Source organism: Rhinoderma darwinii, chromosome 8, assembly GCF_050947455.1.
Source record: "Rhinoderma darwinii isolate aRhiDar2 chromosome 8, aRhiDar2.hap1, whole genome shotgun sequence".
Taxonomy (NCBI): domain Eukaryota; kingdom Metazoa; phylum Chordata; class Amphibia; order Anura; family Rhinodermatidae; genus Rhinoderma; species Rhinoderma darwinii.
In genome coordinates, this window is record NC_134694.1 from 70660597 (window position 1) to 70683985 (window position 23389).

Genomic DNA, 23389 nt, shown 5'->3' on the forward strand with positions numbered 1-23389 from the left:
TATAGCTTAAGAGTTGCTAAGAAGTTGTAGAGCTTACGGTTGGCAACTGTGACACCATTAATAAAATAGAATGCAAAAAAGAATATTTCTGCCTGCAGTTGCCACTAGAGGGTGCTCCTTACATAGTAGTATTGAGCTAAATTGTAGCTGTATAAACAGAGCTCCCCCAGTGGTGGCTGCAGGTAGTCACAATTACAATATGTTAAAGAAGAACTCCCATGCAAATTTTTATTGCTGTGCCCGTTTGTAATGGGCATCTTGTGCACGTAAATTATATTTCTTTTCTCACCGAGCGTCTATCTTTCAATCCATGGGCTCTGTTCGGCTCCCCCGTTCAGTCACTTGACCTGTAAACTGACTTTCCGATTCACACAGCATCTTGTATGTGGACTGGAAGCCACTCTCTCTATGCAAGTCTTTGAAACTCACATTCTGAGTCTCAGACTTACAGAGAAACTGGCTTCCGGTCCACACACAAGACACTGCGTGAATCGGAAAATCAATTTACAGGTCACGTGACTGAACGGGAAAGCCCATGGATTAAAAGGAGGATGCTCGGTGAGGAAATAAATATAATGTACATACACAAGATGCCCATTACAAATGGACACAGCAATAAAAATTTTCATGGGAGTAGTTCTTCAATTTTTAGGGACTAGACAACCCCTTTAAACTTAATGGCCTATCCTCAGGATATGCAATGATCTTCAACCGCGGCTCTTCAGCTGTTATGAAACCAATACTCCCATTATGCTCTCTGGTAGGATAAACTAGGAAGACACTGCAGTATACTGTTTGGCTATTGAGTTTACTTGTTACACAGAAATAACACTACTAGCTACAGGACCGGATAATACTTCTCATTGATCATGATTTTGGGATATTCTATCATTTTGTTTATTTGGTCCTGTACGTGTTTGCTGACTGCATTAAACACTTTAACCAGCATTCTGTATACTTTTCTTTTTGTTAAGAGCACTACCCCCCCAAAAAAAATAATTTTTTAATGCAATTGTGTATGCTTATCTCAAGAGGTTTCACAGTACTTTCATTTTAAAATTGCCCCATTCTCCAGGTAAGCCTTATTGTATTGTCCCTTATGGGTATCATGTGGTCACGCGGTTGTCTACGGTTATGGCAACCACTGCTGCTATTGGCGTGAACGTGCTGCGCGCATAAGTGTTCATTTCGTATAGTTTCTGGCTGGCCATAGCTTGCACATGGCAGAAGTGTCCTGGAGTTACTGCACAAGTTGCATAGAGATGAATAGGCAAGATGACGGCTCCTCGGCATGAGCAGTAGCTGGGGAGCCGTCCTATGCTTAATAGCAGCATCAGGATAGTGCGGGAACAAGGAAGCGAATATGCAAATTATTTTCTATTAAAGCCGTTCTAGGAACATATCCAGACAGATTCTTCGAGAGGAACGGTCGTCCAGTATTGCTTGTACAAGGTCCTGACGTCAAGCAGCATCAGGGACTTATATGCGACGGGGCACTTCAACAATGCTGCGTCACATGTTGTACCACGTCCTGCAAATTCACATCGTCACTACGTTGTATGGGTGATGAGAGAGCCGGAGGGATGAGTATACATTTTTCTTTTTTATCTTTTTTTTCTTTTATTCTAATGTCCAATGGGGGAGTAGTCTTTTTGGGAAGGGGTAAAGTCCAGGCTGCTACCTTGCTACACCCTATAGCGAAAAATCTAGACCAGCTTGAGGAAAGCTCACACGGAGCTGAAACGTTGCATGTGGAATTAAAGAGGATCACTTTTTTTTCACTTCTTTGGTAGTGCTGTCTCACTTCCCTTTATCTATATTGAAGGGTCATTGGACTATGACCTAGGAGGCGTGAACCCACTTCAGTTGTGTGTCCAGTGCTGCTGATCTATACCTATCTACATCAGCTCCTAGATTTCCACCAGTTTTCTGGCGTAAATTATAACAAATTTGTCGGGCCTCGATGGCCACACACCCTCCCCTCAAGTGTCGAGGGTGGTGAAAAATTGTACCGCACGTTACGACTTTTTGGCCCTTTTGCGACTTTTTTCAAATGTTGATAAACTACTCCCTGTATGTCTGTGTGCACAAACAAAGCTACGGCCCTGCTGCATACACTGAAATGGCTGTATACATTGCTATATTGACATAGCATATAAAAATGCATACGCAACTCATTGAATATGTTATCCCTCAAAAATGAAATATCTGACAATCTTTGCTACAAAAATACTTATCTAATTCACATTGTAAGTTTAAATAGATCCATTTGGATGATAAGTCAATTACTCTTCTTTGTCATCTGTGTAATGCAGTAGACTGAACGGATAAAATAACGGGACATCACAGGTTAACACAATTTTATTGTATTTTTCTTTGTTATAAATATTACTGCTAAGGTTCAGTAAATTATCATCATTTCTCATCTTGTACAGTGTATATAGAAAATATTTTACAAATATCTAAAGTCAGAACAAAATGGAAAAAATAATAATTTTGTAAAGTCGGTATGAACCTTAAGGCCCACATGCTTAAATACAAGTGAATCCAGTTCTACAAGGAATTCTAAAAGGACATTTCTTTTATATAAAATTGTTAATCTTTTGGGGGTGAACTCATCTTTATTTCACATTTGGTTTCTAATTAGACGAATAAAATAAAGAGAATTAAAAAAAACAAAAGCGGCAAATTCTTAATGGTTCTCAATGGGTAAGCAATTGAGGGTAGAGGACAGCATGTTGGCAGGCGCTGGGGGGGGGGGGGGGGGGTACTTCAGGAACATACATGGATTTGTGGTAGAGAAATCACAATAGTAAAGGATACAAATTACAAATGGAGGTTGAACCTGAAAATACAAAGTGAAGGTTTCATACATTTCATACTAAATTAAAAGCAGAGGCAGACCAGTGCCCGGCCCATGCACGTTACTGGCATCTACAAGAGGTATTAAGGCATGGTGTCAAAATTAGACAACACTTCACATCATTGAAAAACTTAGTATAAAAACACAATCTTGAGAAATAAGATTGTTGCAAACGGTAAATGGCACTTTTTCATTATTATTGTTATTAGAGCCAAATTGGGCATTTTGGTTGAAAATCCAGCAAGCAGCACTTAGAATACTAGACGGGATAGTGGGAAGGCACTCGCTCTAACAGGAGGATATAAGAAGATGCTCCAACTGCAACATTGAATAGGATTTCCAGTTATTTAAGAGGTGTGCTTCAACATGCAGTTAAAATCTTCCAGTTAGCGCCTTCTCCTAGTGTCCTGCGACTTTATATCCAGTGTATAGATACTTTAGGTATGGCAGAATATCCAGAAAAGTCAAAAGCTTACAACAATACCTATATTGGATACAGATTTACTGGAGATGGAGAAGGCACTCACTAACAATCTTACCAAAATGTGGACCAGCAAGAGCAGTGACTGTCACTCACGAAGGGGCCACAAAATGGTTATGAACTAAATGGCAGACATTTCATAAAAAAGAAACACAGGGGAATGTAAATTGTCCTCCGAACAATGATAATAATTCTCTCTTTTCAATTTATGATCCGACACTCAAGGGGAGATTAGAGTTCCAAAATCTTTTCAACTGCCACATAAACGTGATTGAGCTGCAATACCGGACACAGCCCATGTATAAAAGTGGCAATGATTCTGCAAAAAAAGTTTTATTCTTAGACAAACTCTTTAAGGATTTTCCATAGAGAGAACACCGTTGGTAATAAGGAATGCACAGATAGTAATCAAACCTCCTGTACAAACTTAGGCCTAATGCCGGATAATGAATCGGTGTTATGCGGATCTGTAATATGGCACCCATAATAACTTATGTGGCAATACTTCATATGCTTTGGATTTCATATGAAGGCGCAATTTTCTTTTCCCTGTAGGAATCGGTGATAGAACACACCATTATTTTTTTTTATTTTTTTATCACATGCTGTTTTACAGATGTATTCTGCTCTGGAAGCATTGCTTCTAGGGTAGAATATGTGCCGTACAGGGGTAGCATATGGTGGCATGGTTCGTAATACAGACTGTAGGGACTCTGTGTGCTACCATACGAGCTCCGTGCACATGGCATTACCTTGTAGACCAGTCCACGAGGAGATCCTCAATACATGACTTGTTGGGGGGGACTAGAGTTGAGAGACACTGGCTAGACGACATGTACACTTCTCGGTTTATTTTAAAGATGAAAAACCAGCCAGTTACATTCCATTATCGTTCCATTAACAGGCAACTAATCCTCAAAGGAGGAAAAATAAAAAGAGTTGGAAACTGCATTGTGTGAACCCCGCCTAGACTGAGTGATGACACTGCTCCTGCGGTCAACTACCAGACACAGATGCATCATTCTATTTTAAATCACGAGAACCGTATAGTCCATATTTATAGCACAAATTTCAATGCATTGAAGGAGAGCTACATCTTAGAACATCCTCCTGTAATCTATTTGTGGTAACCAATCCATGGATTCATGAGATCTGTAAGATCTTGCTCACGCATTTCACACCGGTGTATGCATACAAAGACATGTCATATTCACTGGAGGAAATCTTTTCTGAACAAGTAAAAGTTGATAGGGGGATATTAGCGCATATCCCTGGGTCATCATCCAGGGTAATAAACTTACATTACGTGAGAAGTGAGAAATAGTTTTCATTTTTAAAGGGACCGACCAAGCAAAAATCTGCTTGACCCCTCAGTGACTGATATAAGGTACTGATGAGTCTTGCTCATGGTTCCACGAGAGACACATTGTATTTCACAGTGAGTACTGCAAGCCAGGTAACAATATAGAAAATGCACTGATGCCTTACAGCAAGAAGACATGCACTACTATTGCAAGCATTATTAAATCGGATTACACATTTTACACAAATCAAATAAAAAATATCCACAGCTTCACGCGAGTCCATTAAATAGTAAAGCTAATGTGCGTACACGTCTCCTTGGTTGATACTCTAGCAATTCTCCTATTTCCTCTAAGGCAAGGTTTCCACCTATGAATGATTGTCATTGCTTCTTCAATATGATGAGCAGCTTCTATATATTGCAGGAAAAGCACTACTTATTTACATGAACACATAGCAAATGTCTTCACAATGAAAAGAGAATGAACCTTCCCCGTTTCCACAGGAGGCATGAAATGCCGTGCTGATCTCCTCTTGATGGAAAACTCCAGGTTATTTCATAATGACAAAGTCTTGCAGTTTGATCCTGATGGACTACAACTCCCAGCAAGTGTTTGGAGAAGACATTTTATCTGTAAATGTTACTATCCAGTGAAGAACCAAGTCCAACCCCACCGCATAATCTGGATAACCATTTTATTTTTCTTGATTAGATGTTAGTTTCGACTCGGCTAATTGACAAAAACTACCTAAATTTATATTTTAGTCCCAGTTCACACATTGCAGTTTTGTATAGTTTGCTCATGCATTTGTCTTTCTTCTGCCAAACCAGGAGTAGAGTCTAAAGTAGTGTTCTCAAACTGGTGGCTTTACTGCTGTTGTGAAACTACAACTCCCAGCATGCCAGACAGCCACAGGCTGACAAAAAACTGCAGCTCCCAGCATGCCTTAACAGCTGGAGAGCTAAAGGTTGGGGAACACTGGACTCTTAAGCTTTGAAAGGGCCAGAGAACTAAAATTTAAAGTTACCCAGTCTCACTGCTGAAAAATATGTAAAAAGAAGACTAGAAATGTAAAGTGTGAACTGGGCCTTATACCCCAAACCTTTACTGAGCTGCGTGGTGCTCAGATACTGGACCCGCAATATGGATGTGGCTGTATGAAACTGGCCTTACGATGTAAGACAAAGCTCACGCAATACAGTTTCACATCTATTTTCTGTGACCCGAAGCCGAGATTGGAGCTATATAAGAAAAGTACAAGTCTTTCCTTCATATTTTTCGTATGTTTCTCCACAACTGGTTTTGGCTAGAATGCATTTTTAACTTCACTGTGTGATCAAGGGCCAACTCTCATCTATCAGCAATGAATATAGAGGTCAATTCTTAATAGAATCACAGCTACCAGTTACGCGTTTCAAATAACCAGACCAGGTTGGTATGTCCCACAAGGCTGATGCTTTACGTCACCTTTGAGGCTTCCAGTTTTCTAATAGGCTTCGTAGCTTGTTCAACTGTATTCAGCCAGCACGTAAGACAATAAACGGGATCATGGCTGAGCCTAAACACCGTATCAGGAATAGCAAGAACTCTGGTAATCTTCTGAGCTACTTAGTACATATCCTTACACCTTATTAAACATAATATCCTGGGATTATTAGACTGGAGCCTCAGACTGCTGCTGAAAACCTCAGTGACGTTACATACATACATACATACATAACAAACACATTAACACATTGTACAGGAGCCGCGGGTAAAGTGAGGAATAAACCTACAGGAGACACACTCACACTTTCTCTTGCATACCTTAGTAGTACAATATTGTAGAATTTTGTGCAAAAAAGTAAAAAAAACAACAACTTCCTTCTCATCACACAACCAACTAGAACGTCACAACAACAAACAATACAATGATGTCGGCTGTGTGCAGATGAGTGAATGAGCATTATAATGGTAACATTTAATTTCCACATACAAAGTGGTATGTAAGGGTTTGCTTACAAACCATAGAACAGGTTTGGTATTCGAGAGAAGGAACCAGAACTTGGCTGGAGAACTCAGGGCAGAACAGACAAGAAACTGTTTATTTCTGATCTGTGGAGAAAGGTCCATTTCATCCAACCTCTACTGGCACAAGGTATGAGTAAAGGCACTATAGGCCAGGAGATACCTCACAGACATTCATTGCATACAGTGGACATAGCAACTTTCTATCCACATGTTCTGTTTAGAACAGGTTTTCCAAATCACCTCCATTTCACTCCTTGCAGAATTTATGACCCATGCAATACTGCTTCATAATCATACAAATAGAGACCACTGTCTCCTAGAAATCCAAATGGTCAGTTGTCTATGCCCTCATTACTCTGACCTGAAAAATTCTAAGACAAACTCCTATTATGCCAATATTATGAAATTGGTTTAGTAACACGACTAAAAGACCATACAAAGTGCTTTCAGTATTGCTTTTTTATGGCCAAGCTGATTGATTTTGGGAACCTCACATGCACCAATGGGCCATAAAATACAATTATATGTTTGGCTGTCAATGGGCACTTCACAAGGCGGCAGGGTCAGCTTTACACTACACTTTTCAGCATCTCGATGCCTTATCTAATCCTCCAGCCAAACCACCTACAATAAAGATTGTCTATATATGATATGAATGTATACAATTGATTTAAGGGGTTTTACACTGGGCGTTTATCGGGCAGCCGAGTGTTCATAGAATGCTTGTTGCCAATAATTGCCCTGTGGTAAACGGGGCAGCGATCAGCAGGCGAACAAGAAAACGCTCAATCATCTGCTGTTCGTATCATTTTAAGAAAGTGAAATATTATCGTTGTCGGCAGCACATCACTCTGTGTAAACAGGGAGACGCGCTGCCGACAAGATAATGTATGGGGACGAGCGATTGGAGTAGCGACCGTCCATCCCCATACATAGCTCCGTGTGGCAGGAGCAAACAAGCTCATTGATCGGTGCTCCCTGCTCCGGCCGAATATCGGCCGGTGTAAAACTTATTTTAGCATCAGGGAGACTTCACAATTTTCGGTTGATGTACATTGTACTGCTTTTAGCCACAAACACACTGGTTATTGATAAATCCAGGCTTACCAAAGGACGTTCATAATGGACACACCATACCAAGATGTAAAATAGAGAGGGGAATTGTAGAACCTTTATTTTAAAGTCTGTAGTGAAATATTGAAAACACTATATACAGTGTTTTGGGTTGTGGTGTATTTGGGCTTTTCTTACAAGCCGTTTTAAACGACAGACAAAAAGCCTGTGAAAAGGAGGCCCTAGGAAAAGGAGGCCCTAGGAAAAGGAGATAGGACTATTCTGATCTATGTCCTGTCCTCCTGGAACCCATAGAAGCAGAACTGGTGATCTCTGTGGTTCATCCATGAACTGTAGTTATAACAAAACAAAAAATACTAGCATTTATGAGCTTACATGGCAGACTGAAATGCAGATTGACAGACAGATGTTACATGAGAGACGAACAAGCATGATGGATATCAAAAACCCCATGGAAATGTATGAGATCATTCAGGGAAGATACATTAATGGACTTCTTCCAATATTATTAAAAAAAAAAAAAGTTTTATGACATTCAGATTTTTCTTTTTTAACCTGTATGCTTAAAATAAAACATATGTTTTGTACTCTGCCCTGTTATCATAAGAAAACCTGTTACTACTCTAGATTAGGAGGGGAAGAGGCCAATTAAAATTTGCAATGTGCGATATTGTTAACATTACACTTGAAAGTGGTGAAACGTGTGACTTCACCTCGAATATGTCTTGACAATGATGAGGAAACAATGTAAAATGTATAAGACAACTGAACATTCAAACAAATGAAGTCTGTAAGGAAAAACCACACCGCACGATCAGGTCTCTTTCACACAAAGGAACGTTTTAAGTAGTTGAGGAATGACAAGGAACATATACCTTCATAAAGGGTCATCTCATTTAATCCTGTAGCCAAAAATTGGCATTGCCAGGATCCCTTCCTCATGTAAGTGTTTTGCATAAACAAAAAAAATAAATCACATCTCTAATTAGCCTTTTATAAAATCTTAACTGTATGGCTCCCTAAAAATATGAGGATTAATTCTGAGACTCTTCCAGGTTGAACTGCAACTCCAAACAATGCTCTAAATCAGCACTGCAACATATCTCAAATCTAATTTGTGACTAAAATAAGTTTTTAACGAGAGTTGCCATGTGATTGGGCATTGTACCCTGTGGATGCTGAATTCTTAAAAGCGGTTTAAACACGAGCATCAGTCACAGGGCTTCCAGGAAGAAGTTCTCCGTTCACCACACTGTCTTGCATCTTCTCTTTCCCTGCCTCAACCCGCTCCATCTTCTTCAGGTCTCTCTCATGAAGTAGGGGCACAGACAGGAGAACCAGCGCTCCAATGAGAGGGGGAATGCCAGCAAGATAAAATGCCAGGTCATAATTCCCATAATAATCCCGGAGTAGTCCTATGACAGGAGAAAAGAAGATTTGTTTCAGGGACCCTCCAATTAAAAGAACTTATTTTGTCATGTTAATGTAACACTTAAACAGATACATATATGGGCAAACAACATTATCCATCTACACATCCAACAATAAATTATAAATATATATATATACATATATATATATATATATATATATATATACACATACACACACACACACACACACACACACACATGTATACACATATATACTAGTACTTCTCAATGAATAGGAATATCATCAGAAAGTTAATTTCAGTAATTTAACTCAAAAAGTGAAACCCATACATTATATAGATTCATTACACACAGAGTGATCTATTTCCAGCATGTTTTTCTTTTAATGTTCATGATTATGGTAACCGTTAATGAAAACCCAAAATTTGTATCTCACAAAACTAGATTATATAAGCCCAATTTCAAAAATGATTTTTAAAACCAAAATGTTGGCCTACTGAAAAGTATGTCCAGTATATGCACTCAATACTTGGTCGGGGCTCCTTTTGCATGAATCACTGCATTAATGTGGCGTGGCATGGAGGCGATCAGCCTGTGGCACTGCTGAGGTGTTATGGACGCCCAGGTTGCTTTGATAGCGGCCTTCAGCTTGTCTGCATTGTTGGGTCTGGTGTCTCATCTTCTTCTTGACAATACCCCATAGATTCTTTATGGGGTTTAGGTCAGGTGAGTTTGCTAGCCAATCAAGCACAGTGATACTGTGGTTATTACACCAGGTGTTGGTACCTTTGGCAGTGTGGGCAGGTGCCAAGTTCTACTGGAAAATGAAATCAGCATCTCCATAAAGCTTGTTAGCAGAGGGAAGCATGAAGTGCTCTAAAATTTCCTGGTAGACGGCTGCGCCCGCCGGTTAGGAGAGAGAGGTAAGTGCGCCCCAAGGTGCACTCTATTGTTCAAATTAACTTTAATTATCTATGGGCCTATATAATAACGATTACACCCCAGTACCAAAATAACCCCTGAGGAAGCCACATTGTGGCGATACGCGTGGGGCCTTCAGTCCCCTTTTCCCCTTCAACCTTATCACGTAAATATGCTGGTTTGAGGAAACATTTTTCCTTTTGGATGCTCATATACTAGAAACGCATATTGAGGGGGATCAGATGGATGTGTGGGTTTTTTCTGCTTACCACTTATCAGAGTGGTCACCCCTAGAGATTTTGTCTAGCATGTTTGTGCTATTTTAAATGTTTTTAATTATTTATGTGGTGTATTTACTTTAAATAAGAGATATATTTGTGATATACATAGTTATTCTATGGTATTTATATGCCCTTTATACATACCCGTTTGTGTTTTATATCGTGGTTACAGGGTATGTGGCAATATTTATGCAGTGCCCGCCGGTAATACAAATATATATATCTCGATCTCCACTATATATATTATCCACTAAGGTCTTAGCAGAGTTTTAACGATCATTGCTTTAAACAAACCTGCTATAGGAGGTCCAGCTGTCATTGGTATGGACATAAGCCCCAGGACATAACCGATAGCTTGTGAAGCTTGCATTGGACCCACCAATTCAAAAGCAATAGGGCTCATCATACTAATAAGAAAGCCATCGCATAATCCAAGGAACAGGCATACAACGATGACGCTTTCAAAAACTTGGCACTGTGGCAGCATCATACTCAAAATACCCAGCAGTAGGAAGGAGGCCACCTGAAAAATAAAAGGAATGATCACAATAAGACTCTAGAATCAAACCGCAAAGTTTAAAATAGTGACATCATAAATACCCATTAAAGATAATCAGTGAATGGTAGAGAGAGCTGTTCATTTACTGGAAATAGAAATATTATTGTAGCATACACAGATGAATTGTTGGAAATGCCCTACTACATAAAATAAGGTATGCAGCTAACAAGCATTGGTGGCCAAGCACAATACAGCGCTGAGAACGGCACTGGCAGGACGGGGTGTTAGCTGCTGGAATTATGAGCAGTGAAAAAGTGTGAGATTAAACACTAATTATAATAGGTCTTTACTGTAGCGCAGATGTTTCCCTCATTCATCCCGCAGGAAAACAACTGCAAAATTCCTGAGGGGAAGAAACGTGTCAAGAACAAACCACTGCTACACAGCCGTTCCAGGACAGACAAGACTGCACTTAATTTATGTGCGATAGATTTTTACACATATGTAATGGATGTGCATTATTCCAATATGGTCTTCGTTATTTCTTTATTGGTCTTCCTTTCCGTCCTAATCGGTTTTACCACATGACTAATGATTCAACCTCTTCACCTCCGCCTACAACCTACTATAGATAATCACTTCTCGCCTCTAGTCCTATCTTTACATTACTAGGAGAAATTATTTTAAAGAGGTTACACCAAGAGACTGTGCGGCATTAACTTTTAACAAGGCTCCATCTTTCTTGTCAAGTTCAAAGGCTATTCCCATTATATAAAGCTTTACGGATGGAGCTTAAATACCCAAATAATTACCAAACGGATTCTAAATATATTTGCACATTGGCTGAAGTAAGTCAGTCCATTAAAAAGCAGACCATTAAAAAAACGCATTATAATCAATGTAAAATGCACACGGTTTTCGGATGCAGTTTTAACCGTACCTTAACAGCAACATGTGAATGGACCATTACTCACTTTTCCAATCACTCCACTGTGATTAGTCACACCCCTGACACAGTGGCAAATTAAGTGTGTATTCAGACGTTTTAGTCTAGGTGCGGTTAAAACCGCATTAAAAATAAATAAAACGTTTTGAAAACTGCATGCATTTTTACAGATCAAATCACAGTAAAAACTAAACTCCACCAAGGTCTGAATGCATTCTACATAGACCATAGGCCCTAAGCCTGCATCCCCCTTCCCCACCAATGCACTGTCACACCATGCCTATTATCGATCTACACACAATGCATTAACCCCTTTAGGACACAGCCTGTTTTGGCCTTGTGGACACAGCCTATTTTTTCAAATCTGACATGTGTCACTTTATGTGGTAATAACTCCGGAATGTTTTTACCTATCCAAGCGATTCTGAGATTGTTTTCTCGTGACATATTGTACTTTATGTTAGTGAAAACATTTGGTCGATAAATTCAATATTTATTTGTGAAAAACTTCAAATTTTAGCAAAAATTTGCAAAAATTAGCATTTTTCTAAATTTAAATGTATTTGCTTGTGAAACAGATAGTAATACCACACAAAATAGTTACTAGTTAACATCCCCTATATGTCTACTTTATGTTTGCATCATTTTTTTTCACGTACTTTTATTTTTCTAGGACGTTACGAGGCTTAGAACTTTAGCAGCAATTTCTCATATTTTCAATAAAATTTCAATAGGCCATTTTTTCAGGGACCAGTTCAGTTCTGAAGTGGCTTTGAGGGCCTTATATATTAGAAAGTCCCCATAAATCCCCCCATTTTGAAAACTGTACCCCTCAAGGTATTCAAAACCACATTCAGAAAATATTTTAACCCTTTAGGCGTTTCACAGGAATTAAGGCAAAGTAGAGGTGAAATTTACAAATTTCATTTTTTTTGCCGAAATTCATTTGTAATAAAAAAAAATCTGTAACACAGAAGGTTTTACCAGGGAAACGCAGCTCAATATTTATTGCCCAGATTCTGCAGATTTTAGAAATATCCAACATGTGGCCCTAGTGTCCTAATGGACTGAAACACAGGCCGCAGAAGCAAAGGAGCAGCTAGTGGATTTCGGGGCCTCCTTTTTTTAGGAATGTATTTTAGGCACTATGTCAGGTTTGAGGAGGTCTTGTGGTACCTAAACAGCCGAAACCCCCCCAAAGTGACCCCATTTTGGAAACTACACCCCTCAAGGCATTTTTCTAGGGGTATAGTTAGAATTTTGACCCCACAGTTTTTTTGCAGAATTTAGTGGAATTAGTCTGTGAAGATGAAAATCACCTATTTTTCTGTGGAAACATAGAATTTTTTCATTTTTACAAGGAATAAAGGAGAAAAAGCACCCCAAAATTTGTAAAGCAATTTCTCCCGATTACGGCAATACCCCATATGTGGTCGTAAACTGATGTTTGGACCCACAGCAGGGCTCAGAAGGGAGGGAGCGCCTTTTGGATTTTGGAGCGCAGATTTTGCTGGATTGGTTTTCAGTGCCATGTCGGGTTTGCAACGCCCCGGAGGGACCAAAACAGTGGAAACCCGCCAAAAGTGACCCCATTTTGGAATCTACACCCCTCAAGGAATTTTTCTAGTGGTATAGTGATCATTTTGGCCCCTCAGGATCTTTTTTAGAGCTAGGGTGACCAAAAAAACAGCGATTTTGGCGCTTTAAATTCTTTATTTATTACAGCGTTCACCGTGCGCAATAAATTACGTTTTAATTTATTCTGCCGGTCGGTACGATTACGCCGATACCATATGTGTATAGTTTTTTTTACGTTTTGCAGCGTTTGCACAATAAAATTAAGTTTCTATAAAATAATTTATTTTCTGGGACACGCTATTCTGAGCCGTAACTTTTTTATTTTTTCGTCAAAAAAGCTGAGGGAGGTCTTGTTTTTTGCGGGACGGGTTGTAGTTTTTATTGGTACCATTTTGGGGTAAATGCGACTTTTTGATCACTTTTTATTCTATATCTTGGGAGGGGTGGTGACCAAAAAATAGCGATGCTTAACATTATAGTTTCATAGATTGGGTCGTTACGAACGCGGCAATACCAAATATGTGTACTTTTTTTTAACGTTTTCATTTTTTCCCTATAATAAATGACTTATTATAGGAAAACAAAACCTTTTATTTTTACACTTTTATAAAACATTTTTATTAACTTTTTTTTTCCTTTTACACTTTATATTTTTGTTTATTAACTTTTCTATTACTTTTTACACTTTCTTTTTTTGACCTGCAGCTCTGATCGCTGCTGGAATACATTACACTACCTAGGTAGTGTAATGTATTCCAACTGTCAGTGTGACGTCACAGTCACTCTGACAGTTGGTCTACGAGGATCAGCAGAGGCTGATCCTCATAGGCTGACATACATGGCAGACTTGGGGGCCGTTGTCTGGCCCCCGGGTGCCATCACAAGCATCAGAAGCCCCCACGATTGCATGGGGGCTGCTGATGCGCTACAAACCCGCTACATGCGGAGATCGCAATCGAGCCCCGCATGTAACGGGTTAATTGCCGAAATCAGCGGCGATGAGCCGCTGATCGGCAACACTGGTGAGTGTCAGCTGTCGGGGACAGCTGATCTCCAAGTTCCCGATGCACACTGTCGCCGACAGTGTGCATCGGGAACGGCACAGTGACTTTCTGTCACTCTGACAGGAAGCCTATCAGGACCAGCCGAAGGTTGGTCCTGATGGGCTTCTGTCCGTGGCAGACCCGGAAGCCATTGTTTGGCTTCCGTTTGCCATACTAACTATCGGCAGACCCCGCAATTTCGGACGGGGGTCTGCCGATATGTTAGAAACCCCTAAAATTCGGCGATTGCACCCGATCGCCGAATTTAAGGGGTTAATGCGCCGAAATCAGCGGCAAAGGACCGCTGGCCGGCAAGAGGGGAGTGTCAGCTGTCGGCGACAGCTGACCTCCTGGTTCCCGGTGCACACTGTCGCCGACAGTGTGCACTGGGATTAACTCAGTAACTGTACGTCCTCGTGCGGGAAGTAACTTCCCGCAACGACGTACAGTTACGTCCTGGTGCGGGTAGGGGTTAAGAAAGTCTTCAGACTCTTTAATTTTTTTCACATTTTGTTATGTTGAGACCTTGTGCTGAAATACTACAAAAAAAAATAATCACATTTTTCCTCATCATTCTGCACTCAATGCCCCATAATGACAAAGTGAAAACAGAATGTTAGTAATCTTTGCTAATCTATTGAAAAGAAAACACTAAAATATTGCATTGACATAAGTATTCAGACCCTTTACTCACTACTTAGTTGAAGCACCTTTGGCAGTGATAACAGCCTCCAGTCTTCTTGGGTATGATGACACAAGGTTTGCACACCTGGATTTGGGGATTTTCTGCAGATCCTCTCAAGCCCTGTCAGGTTGGATTGGGACCATTGGTGGACAGCCATTTTTAGGCCTCTCCAGAGATTTTCGATTGGGTTCAAGTCAGGGCCCAGGCTGGGTCACTCAAGGACATCAACAGAGTTGTCCCTAAGCCACTCCTGTGTTGTCTTGTTGGAAGGTGACCCTACGGCCCAGTCTGAGGTCCAGAGCACTCTGGATCAGGTTTTCAGTAAGAATATCTCTCTACTTTGAGCCATTCATCTTTCCCTCAACCCTGACCAGTCTCCCTGTCACAGCCGCTGTAAAACACCCCCACAGTATGATGCTGCTGCCACCACCATACTTCACTGTAGGGATGGTATTGGGTAGGTGATGAGCAGTGCCTGGTTTTCTCCAGACATGACACTTAGAACTGAGGCCAAAAAGTTAAATCTTTATTTTATCAGACACAATCTTTTTTTTCACAGTCTGAGAGCCCTTTAGGTGCTTTTTGCAAACTCCAGGCAGGCTTTCATGTGTCTTTTACTGAGGAAAGGCTTCTTTCTGGCCACTCTGCCATGAAGCCCAGATTGGTGGGGTGTTGCTGTGATTGTTGACCTTCTGGAAGTTTCTCCCATCTGCACACAGGATCTTTGGAGCTCAGCCAGAATGACCATTGGATTCTTGGTCACCTCTTTTACCAAGGCCCTCTCCCCCGATTACTTAGTTTGGTGGGGCGGCCAGCTCTAGGAAAAGTCCTAGGTTGTTCCAAACTTCTTCCATTTAAGAATTATGGAGGCCACTGTGCTCGTGGGAACTTTCAATGCAGCCAAATTTTTTTTGTACCCTTCTCCAGATCTGTGCTTCCACACAATCCTGTCTACAGGCAGTTCTTTCCTCTTCATGGCTTGGTTTTTGCTCTGATATGCATGGTCAGCTGTGAGGCCTTATGTAGACAGGGGTGTGTCTATCCAAATCATGTCCAATCAAATGACTTTACTACAGGTGGACGCCAATCAAGGTGTAGAAACATTTCAAAGATGATCTAGAGAAATGGGAGGCCCCCACAGCTAAAGGTCAAGCATCATAGCAAAGGGTCTGAATACTTATGTCCATGCGAAATTAAAGTTTTTAATTTTGAATAAATTTGCAGAAATGTGTTATACAGAATGATGGGGAAAGACTTGATTTTTATTTTAGCACAAGGCCTCAATATAACAAAATGCGAAAAAAGTGAAAGGGTCTGAAGACTTTCCAAATGCACTGTGTATATATATACACACACACACACACACACACACACACACACACACACACACACACATACTATATCTGTGTATTATATATAAATACGCAGATAATATTTATTGATATATAACACATACAGGTACAGTATATACCTATATATAATGTACACAGATAGTATATACCTATATAGAATACACAATACTGTGCCTATGTGATATATAAGTATATACTGTACCTGTGTGTATTAAATATGGATATATATTGTACCTGTATATATATTGTACCTGTATATATATTGTACCAGGTTCAGTATATACACATATATAATACACACAGCTACGGTATGTGTGTATTATATATGGGTATATACTATCAGTGTGTATTACATGTCGGTATATACCCTACTTATGTGACAAAGGTACATTATACATGTATGGTGTGGGGAGGGGACTTGCTCTCCTCCTGCTCTGCCTTAGGGAATACCCATGTCCAGTGTGATTGGGGACCCGATTGCTCCTGTACTCTCTCCTGTTCATGTTTATTTCTGTGGGACCGGTGAGGAAGCCAGAGGCTCCGGGGCTGCAAAACATATTAATCATACACACTGCAGTGGAGAGAGGGGAGGCGCTTCGCGGCATGGTGCCATGAAAGAAGTTGGAGCTTCAGGGGCTTTAAGAAGCAGGGAGGGTTAGAAAGGGGTAGATAGCTGTCCGCTCTCTCTCTACAGCTGAGTGGCAGATTATAATATGGGCACGGAGGGCGGCCCCTGGGAGCCTCGGCAGCCACCTTAACTACCTATATTATAATCTGCCATTGCCCTGACAGTCCCTCCATTTCGTCATCACTCATGTACCTACATAAATTGTCAGTCTCTGTCTCATTGCCAGAGCAACAGATTCATTACCCCTGCAGTTTTCTGTGCTCTTGCCTTATTACCTTGATCTATTTGGATTTCCTGTTGCGGACCCGGATCGTTTGAGCCCCTTACATCGGATGGTGTTTGCCCTTGCTGTATTGACTGATACCCCGACCTCTGCTTGCCTTACTATTGTTTGTACCTTGCCATATCATTGCCACCTAGGAAGACTGCCCAGGGAACCATGACATGCGGGCGTCACGCTGCAAAGTCCAAACCTCCTTGCGGCGCTCCCTGGTGAATACTGGAAGTCTGTTGGACTTCGCACCCCTGGGTAAGCTATTGCTAACTCCTAGTGGCATCTATAGGATTCACATTCTCAATACAGTTTGTTCTCGCCATGAAACTCAAGATGTACCACTGCCAGTCAGCCCTTTACCCTGGCTATGAGCTGCTTCAAACAAGCAGAAAAGAATCAGGATTGCATTATGCAATTTCTGCAAGATTCAACTCCAGGCTACACTTGTACATGCACATCTCCAGTCCTCCTATGTATGATGGAAATCCGCAAGGTTGAGGAGGGTTTCTTAACCAATGTAATATTTAGTTTGAATTATTTCCTGGGAACTTCGGATAGGACAGATCGAAAGTAGCATTTATCATATCCCTTCTGTCAGGACACGCATTTGCCGGAGCATCTACACCGTGGGAGAAAAACAAACTCACACTGAATATTATTTTCTTTCTGGATGACTTTAGTAAAACGTTTCATGAACCAGGGTGAGGATCATCTGCCTCCAATGGTCTGCTCTGCTTACAACTGGGCTCACTATCTGCAGGCCACTATGCCATACAATTTCGGACATTAGCATATAAACTCTCCTGGAACAACGAAGCTTTGGTAGCAATCTTCTGCCAAGTATTATCTGATCGCATTGAAGATGAGCTGGCATTACGAGGTCAGTACACCTAAATAAACCTTTTCCTTTTCTACCACATTCATATACTAATTTTTCTAACATCTTCTCCAAAAGTCAGGCCGAGACTCTACCCCCTTATCGCTCGTATTATTGTGGAATTGAGAGAATACTAGGAAACATCCCTCCTAGGGGCTGGATACACCAACTCTCTTCACCTGGGACCTTAGCAACGTCCTGCTACATCCAAGAGCATCTTGCCCGAGGATTTATTCAGAGATCTTTTCTGTCTGAAGCAGGTTTTTTTTCTTTTTTTAACAAAGACGGTTTGCTTTGCCTCTGCAGTGACTACCATGGACTCCGTGTCATCACAGTAAGGGTATGTTCACACGGCCAAATTTCAGACGTATACGAGGCGTATTATGCCTCGTTTTACGTCTGAAAATAGGGCTACAATACGTCGGCAAACATCTGCCCATTCATTTGAATGGGTTTGCCGACGTACTGTGCAGACGACCTGTTATTTACGCGTTGTCGTTTGACAGCTGTCAAACGACGACGCGTAAAAATACAGCCTCGTCAAAAGAAGTGCAGGACACTTCTTTGGACGTTTTTGGAGCCGTTTTCTCATAGACTCCAATGAAAACAGCTCCAAAAACGGCCGTAAAAAACGCCGCGAAAAATGCGAGTTGGTCAAAAAACGTCTGAAAAGCAGGGTCTGTTTTCCCTTGAAAACAGCTCTGGATTTTCAGACGTTTTTGTTGACTACGTGTGAACATACCCTAAAAAAATGCTATCCGTTACCCCTGATCCCAGTGACCGCCCCAAAAGAAAATGTATACTTTACCAAACTGGATCTTAAGAGAGCTTATAATCTTATTTGCTTAAAATCAGGAGATAAATAGAAGACTGCATCCAATATTGGAGATGAACATTATGAGTATTGTACTATGCCTTTCCGTCATTTCAATGCCTCAGCTGTCTTTCAAACCTTTATATGAAAGGTCATAAAATATCTAATTTGTCATCTTATACTTGCATGATATCCTAATCTTTTCATAGACATGTGGTTCCGATGGGAGGTGAGAGATCCTAAGGACTTGACCCGTCTCCAGACTAAATATCTTAATGCCAAGCTGGAGAAACGTCTTTTTGATCAAAAACTAATTTTTCGGGGACACGCCATCACAGAAGCAGGACTCCGTATGGACCCAAATGAGGCTTCAGCAATCCTTGACTGGCCACTCAGGTTAAAAGCAACTCAATGCTTCCTAGGCTTTTAGCCATCAAACTAGCCCTTGAAGAATGACGACACACATTGTAGTCAGGGAAGATGGTAATCAACTCTCCAAGAACTTAATTCACGTTTAATCAAATATATGTATGAATCCTTGCCAAGCCTGTTGGTCTCTGTTCTTTTTTAGGTTTCAACTTTCTTATTACCTAACGCTCCGGTGCCAAGAATGTTAAAGCTGATGCTCTCTCCAGATCTTCTGACCACCTGCCAAATCCAGAGATCAAATATATAAATGAACCTAGAAAAATTGTCATTCCCCCTGGTGGCCATTTCTCCTGGTAAATCTAGGAACACAAAACCCTTTTTTCTGCTCACCCTGGGGCAAAAAGACCTTTGAGATCATCTGTATGTCCCACTGTTAATCTTCCGTAAGACATGTTTTCAAGAACTTTGTGGCTACCTGTTCAACATAAACCCCCACATATTCACCTCTTGGTCCTTTATTGCCCCTTCAACCACTTGACTGACCTTGGCTCCTTATATCTATGGACTTAATCACAAAGTTACAAATTTCTAAAAGGTTTTAATACCATTTGGGTGGTGGTCGACAGATTCTCCAAGATGGTTCACTTTGTCTCGTTAAAAGGTCTTCCTGACGCACCCACACTCACCAGACCTTTTTTCATTCTATCACCCGCAGTCCAATGGACAGCCGGTATGGGTCAATCAAGAGCTAGAGAATTTTATCTGGATCTAGGTCTCTGCCAACAAAGACAACGTGTCTCAATTATTACCCTGGACCGAATTCACCTTTCTTCACTATGGGCAACACTCCAGAACCCTGGATCCTACCATTGCACCATCCTCTGAGGTCCCAGCTGCCAACTTCTGGATTCAAAATTGTTCTCATGCCTGGAAAGTCAGATATGCTCTTCTCAAGGCCGCTAACATCTCTCGGTCAATAAAAAAATGCAAGAGAACTTCTACTCTTCTACCTGGAGATAAAGTATGGCTTTCAACCAAAAAATGACAGGGTCCCATTAATGATATTCGCTTCTAGATTTATTGGTCCCTTCAAAATCTCTGAGCAGATGAATCCTGTGTCCTTTCTTCTTGATTTACCGTCTTCACTCATAATACCAAATGTTTTTCATGTCCCTCCTAAGGCCAATTATTAACCATTTTTCCATTCCTTCTGTACTCAGCCATTTTATTCCTTCCGACAAATCCAATATTTATGAGATTCAAGAAATACTCGACTCCAAAGATCCAGAGGAGGCATCTGGTATCTCATCGACTGGAGAGGTTACATTACTAAGGAAAGATCACATTTTAGAGATCCAAGCTTTGTTATTACGGATGAAATTACACAGCAAATTCCCTAACAAGCCAGGAACGAGTCTGGAGTCCACTTTCAAAAGGAGGGATACGGTTTTAAACATATCTATTTTTGCTATCTATTGTTATAGCTTTCTCTTTAAGAGACCTTCTGTTCGTCTGTGTAACCACCAATGCCCGCTAACATCTGATCTTTCTCTCCCTGTTCCAATCATTCACCTGTGTTTGGTCACACCACGTCATCCCTCATCCTCCTATATAAAGCAGTATCAGTCTCTCTGTCTCATTGCCAGAACAGGTTAATTCCCCATTGCTGGTTCCTGTGCCCTTCCTTACTACTTTGCTCTATTTGAATTTCCTATTGCTTATCCGGATTGTTTAACCTTGCAGTTATTCTTGAGCCCTTAACTTGGATTGTGTTTGACCTTGCTGCTTTATTGGATTTTCTGATCTTTGCTTTCCTGACTATTCTTTGGATCATCCTTTTCCTAAGTGGCAAGGCACAGACTACCCAGGGAACTGAGACCTGCCAGCTTCAGGCCATGCTCCTGGGTCACCCAGTGCTAACTCCTAATGGCATTGTTACATGATATAAGGAGAACCAGCAAACTATTGGGGGTATACAGGGAAAAACAGGTCAAATTCAATCTGGGCCCAATTTGGTGTCAAACACGCCAATAGCGGATGTAAGAAGCATGCATAACAGTATTTAGTCAAATTAGGGACAGATAAAACCCCCTTGAAATGTTAAAATCACCATAAGGTTCAGCATTATCAACAGTTTTGCCTGGAGAAGAGGAGGGGGGTTGCAATGGTGCCAAATGAAGAGAAACACAATATAAAATAAATATAACAATTTAGGTAAGACCAAAATGAAGTTTCATCTAAAACCACATTAGAAGCTACAACTTTAAAATGAAGGTGCGTGTGTGTAAATATTATATATACAGAGTGAGCAGGTGTAACAATTTGTACACTGCTATAGACATACTATGGTCCGTCTGTGTTTCACACTACACACAGTCCTGATTTATAACACGGTGTTCACTTCTGAACATGAAATACACTTTTAATGAATATTCATTTATTTCTGGGAAATTGAAAACCAATAAAATATTCTGTCTGTACCCACATGTCATGATTTAAAAGTTGTGTTATATAGGGTCTGGGCTCTAGACCCACTACACGTCAGCGGTATAAAATTTCCTGTAACCTATACAGCCTCTTATAAAACCTCAGGCTTTGGCTGGCCAAGAAACTTGCTAAACGTAGCACTTCATTTCCAAAATCCAGCAGGGACCTTTCTATAAGTTGTAACCCTGAATAAAGAAATGAATGTTACCCTATAAATTACAATGCAACAGCTGCACCACATAAAAGTGAAATATTCACAATCTGCTTGGGTTAACAAAAACGGAGGATAAAAAAGCCTAACCACTCCAAGATTATTTATCAACATTTTCTGGAGGGGAAAAAAGGCGCCGCTGGTAAAACATGCATGGAAAGAAGAAAAACATTGTGCTGCCTGATTACCTGAAATGTGCAAATTAATGATCTTGCTGTCAATGCATTTTCCCATGGTTTGAAATTTGGAGAAAACTGCTTAGGCTGCTCCAAATCAGTATACAAAGTCAGTTTTTTTTTACAGGATTCCACATCCCTAAAATAGTGCTAAAGTTACGCTCCTGTCTGTCTAACTATGGGGGGAATTTATCTAGTGTAGAAAAGTCGCAAAAGGTCCCAGGGCATTTTACATCGCCCTCGATAATTTTGTTTCAAAGTGGTGGGGCTTAACAAATTGGGTGGGGCCACCGCAGCCCAACAAATTTATGATCATTGATGCCGAAAACTGGTATGAATTCTAGCCAAAATCTACGCCAGCTCCTAACTTTCTCTGTACCTTGCCCTAACCCCCGATCAGACTTGGAAGTCTGCAGTATTTGAGTCAGCAGACCGTCAGGGACTTTTATGCCTCAGAACTCGGCGATCCCGCTCTGTAACATTACGGGGTCTGCCACTTTATGGCTGAGTTGCTGTGGTTTTTAAATGCGTTCACTTTGCAATAATACAGCTCACAGTTGATCGTGGAATATCTAGGAGGGAAGACATTTCATGAATTGACTTGTTGCAAAGGTGGCATTCGATCACTGTACCACTCTGGAATTAAGTGAGCTCTTTAGAGCGACCCATTCCTTTACAAGGGTTTGTAAAGGCAGACTGCATGGCTAGATTTTTATACACCTGTGGCAATAAGACTGAACACTGAAAACATTTTAGGCAGCTGTGGAAAAATACTGCAATGTAAGAATGGTTTCAACAATAGAAGTGTTAATAGTTAGCATTTTGTTAATTGATAAAAAAAACTAAGTGAATGAAAGCTAAGACTGGCATATGGAACGCCAGTCTTCGTAAATCTGCCACTATAAGCGTTATCGCTGCTAGACAAAAGAACAAACAAAAACAAAGCAGAATAAAATTTGGGTTCTATTGTTCGCATACTTCAAAACATTTGAATCCCAATATGAGGGACATTTCAAGCCACTGTTACAACTAGAAAATTGTGGACTAATTTGACTACTCCACTGGTTTGGCTTAGGGCCACCTTTGAGGGCGTTATTTAACCCCTTAATGACCAAGGTATTT

General features: G+C 40.7%; 1 protein-coding gene across 1 annotated transcript in view; it reads right to left on the reverse strand.

The window, feature by feature from the left end:
• Nucleotides 1-2353: 2353 nt before the first annotated feature.
• SLC16A2 (solute carrier family 16 member 2) overlaps nucleotides 2354-23389 on the reverse strand; it is a 214271-nt gene continuing 193235 nt past the window's right edge. The window contains exons 5-6 of the mRNA XM_075835721.1: nucleotides 10623-10851; nucleotides 2354-9147 (exon numbers count right to left, since the gene is read on the reverse strand). Coding sequence (XP_075691836.1) covers nucleotides 8930-9147; nucleotides 10623-10851 — 447 coding nt within the window. The 3' untranslated portion in view covers nucleotides 2354-8929. The remainder of the gene's footprint in view (nucleotides 9148-10622; nucleotides 10852-23389) is intronic.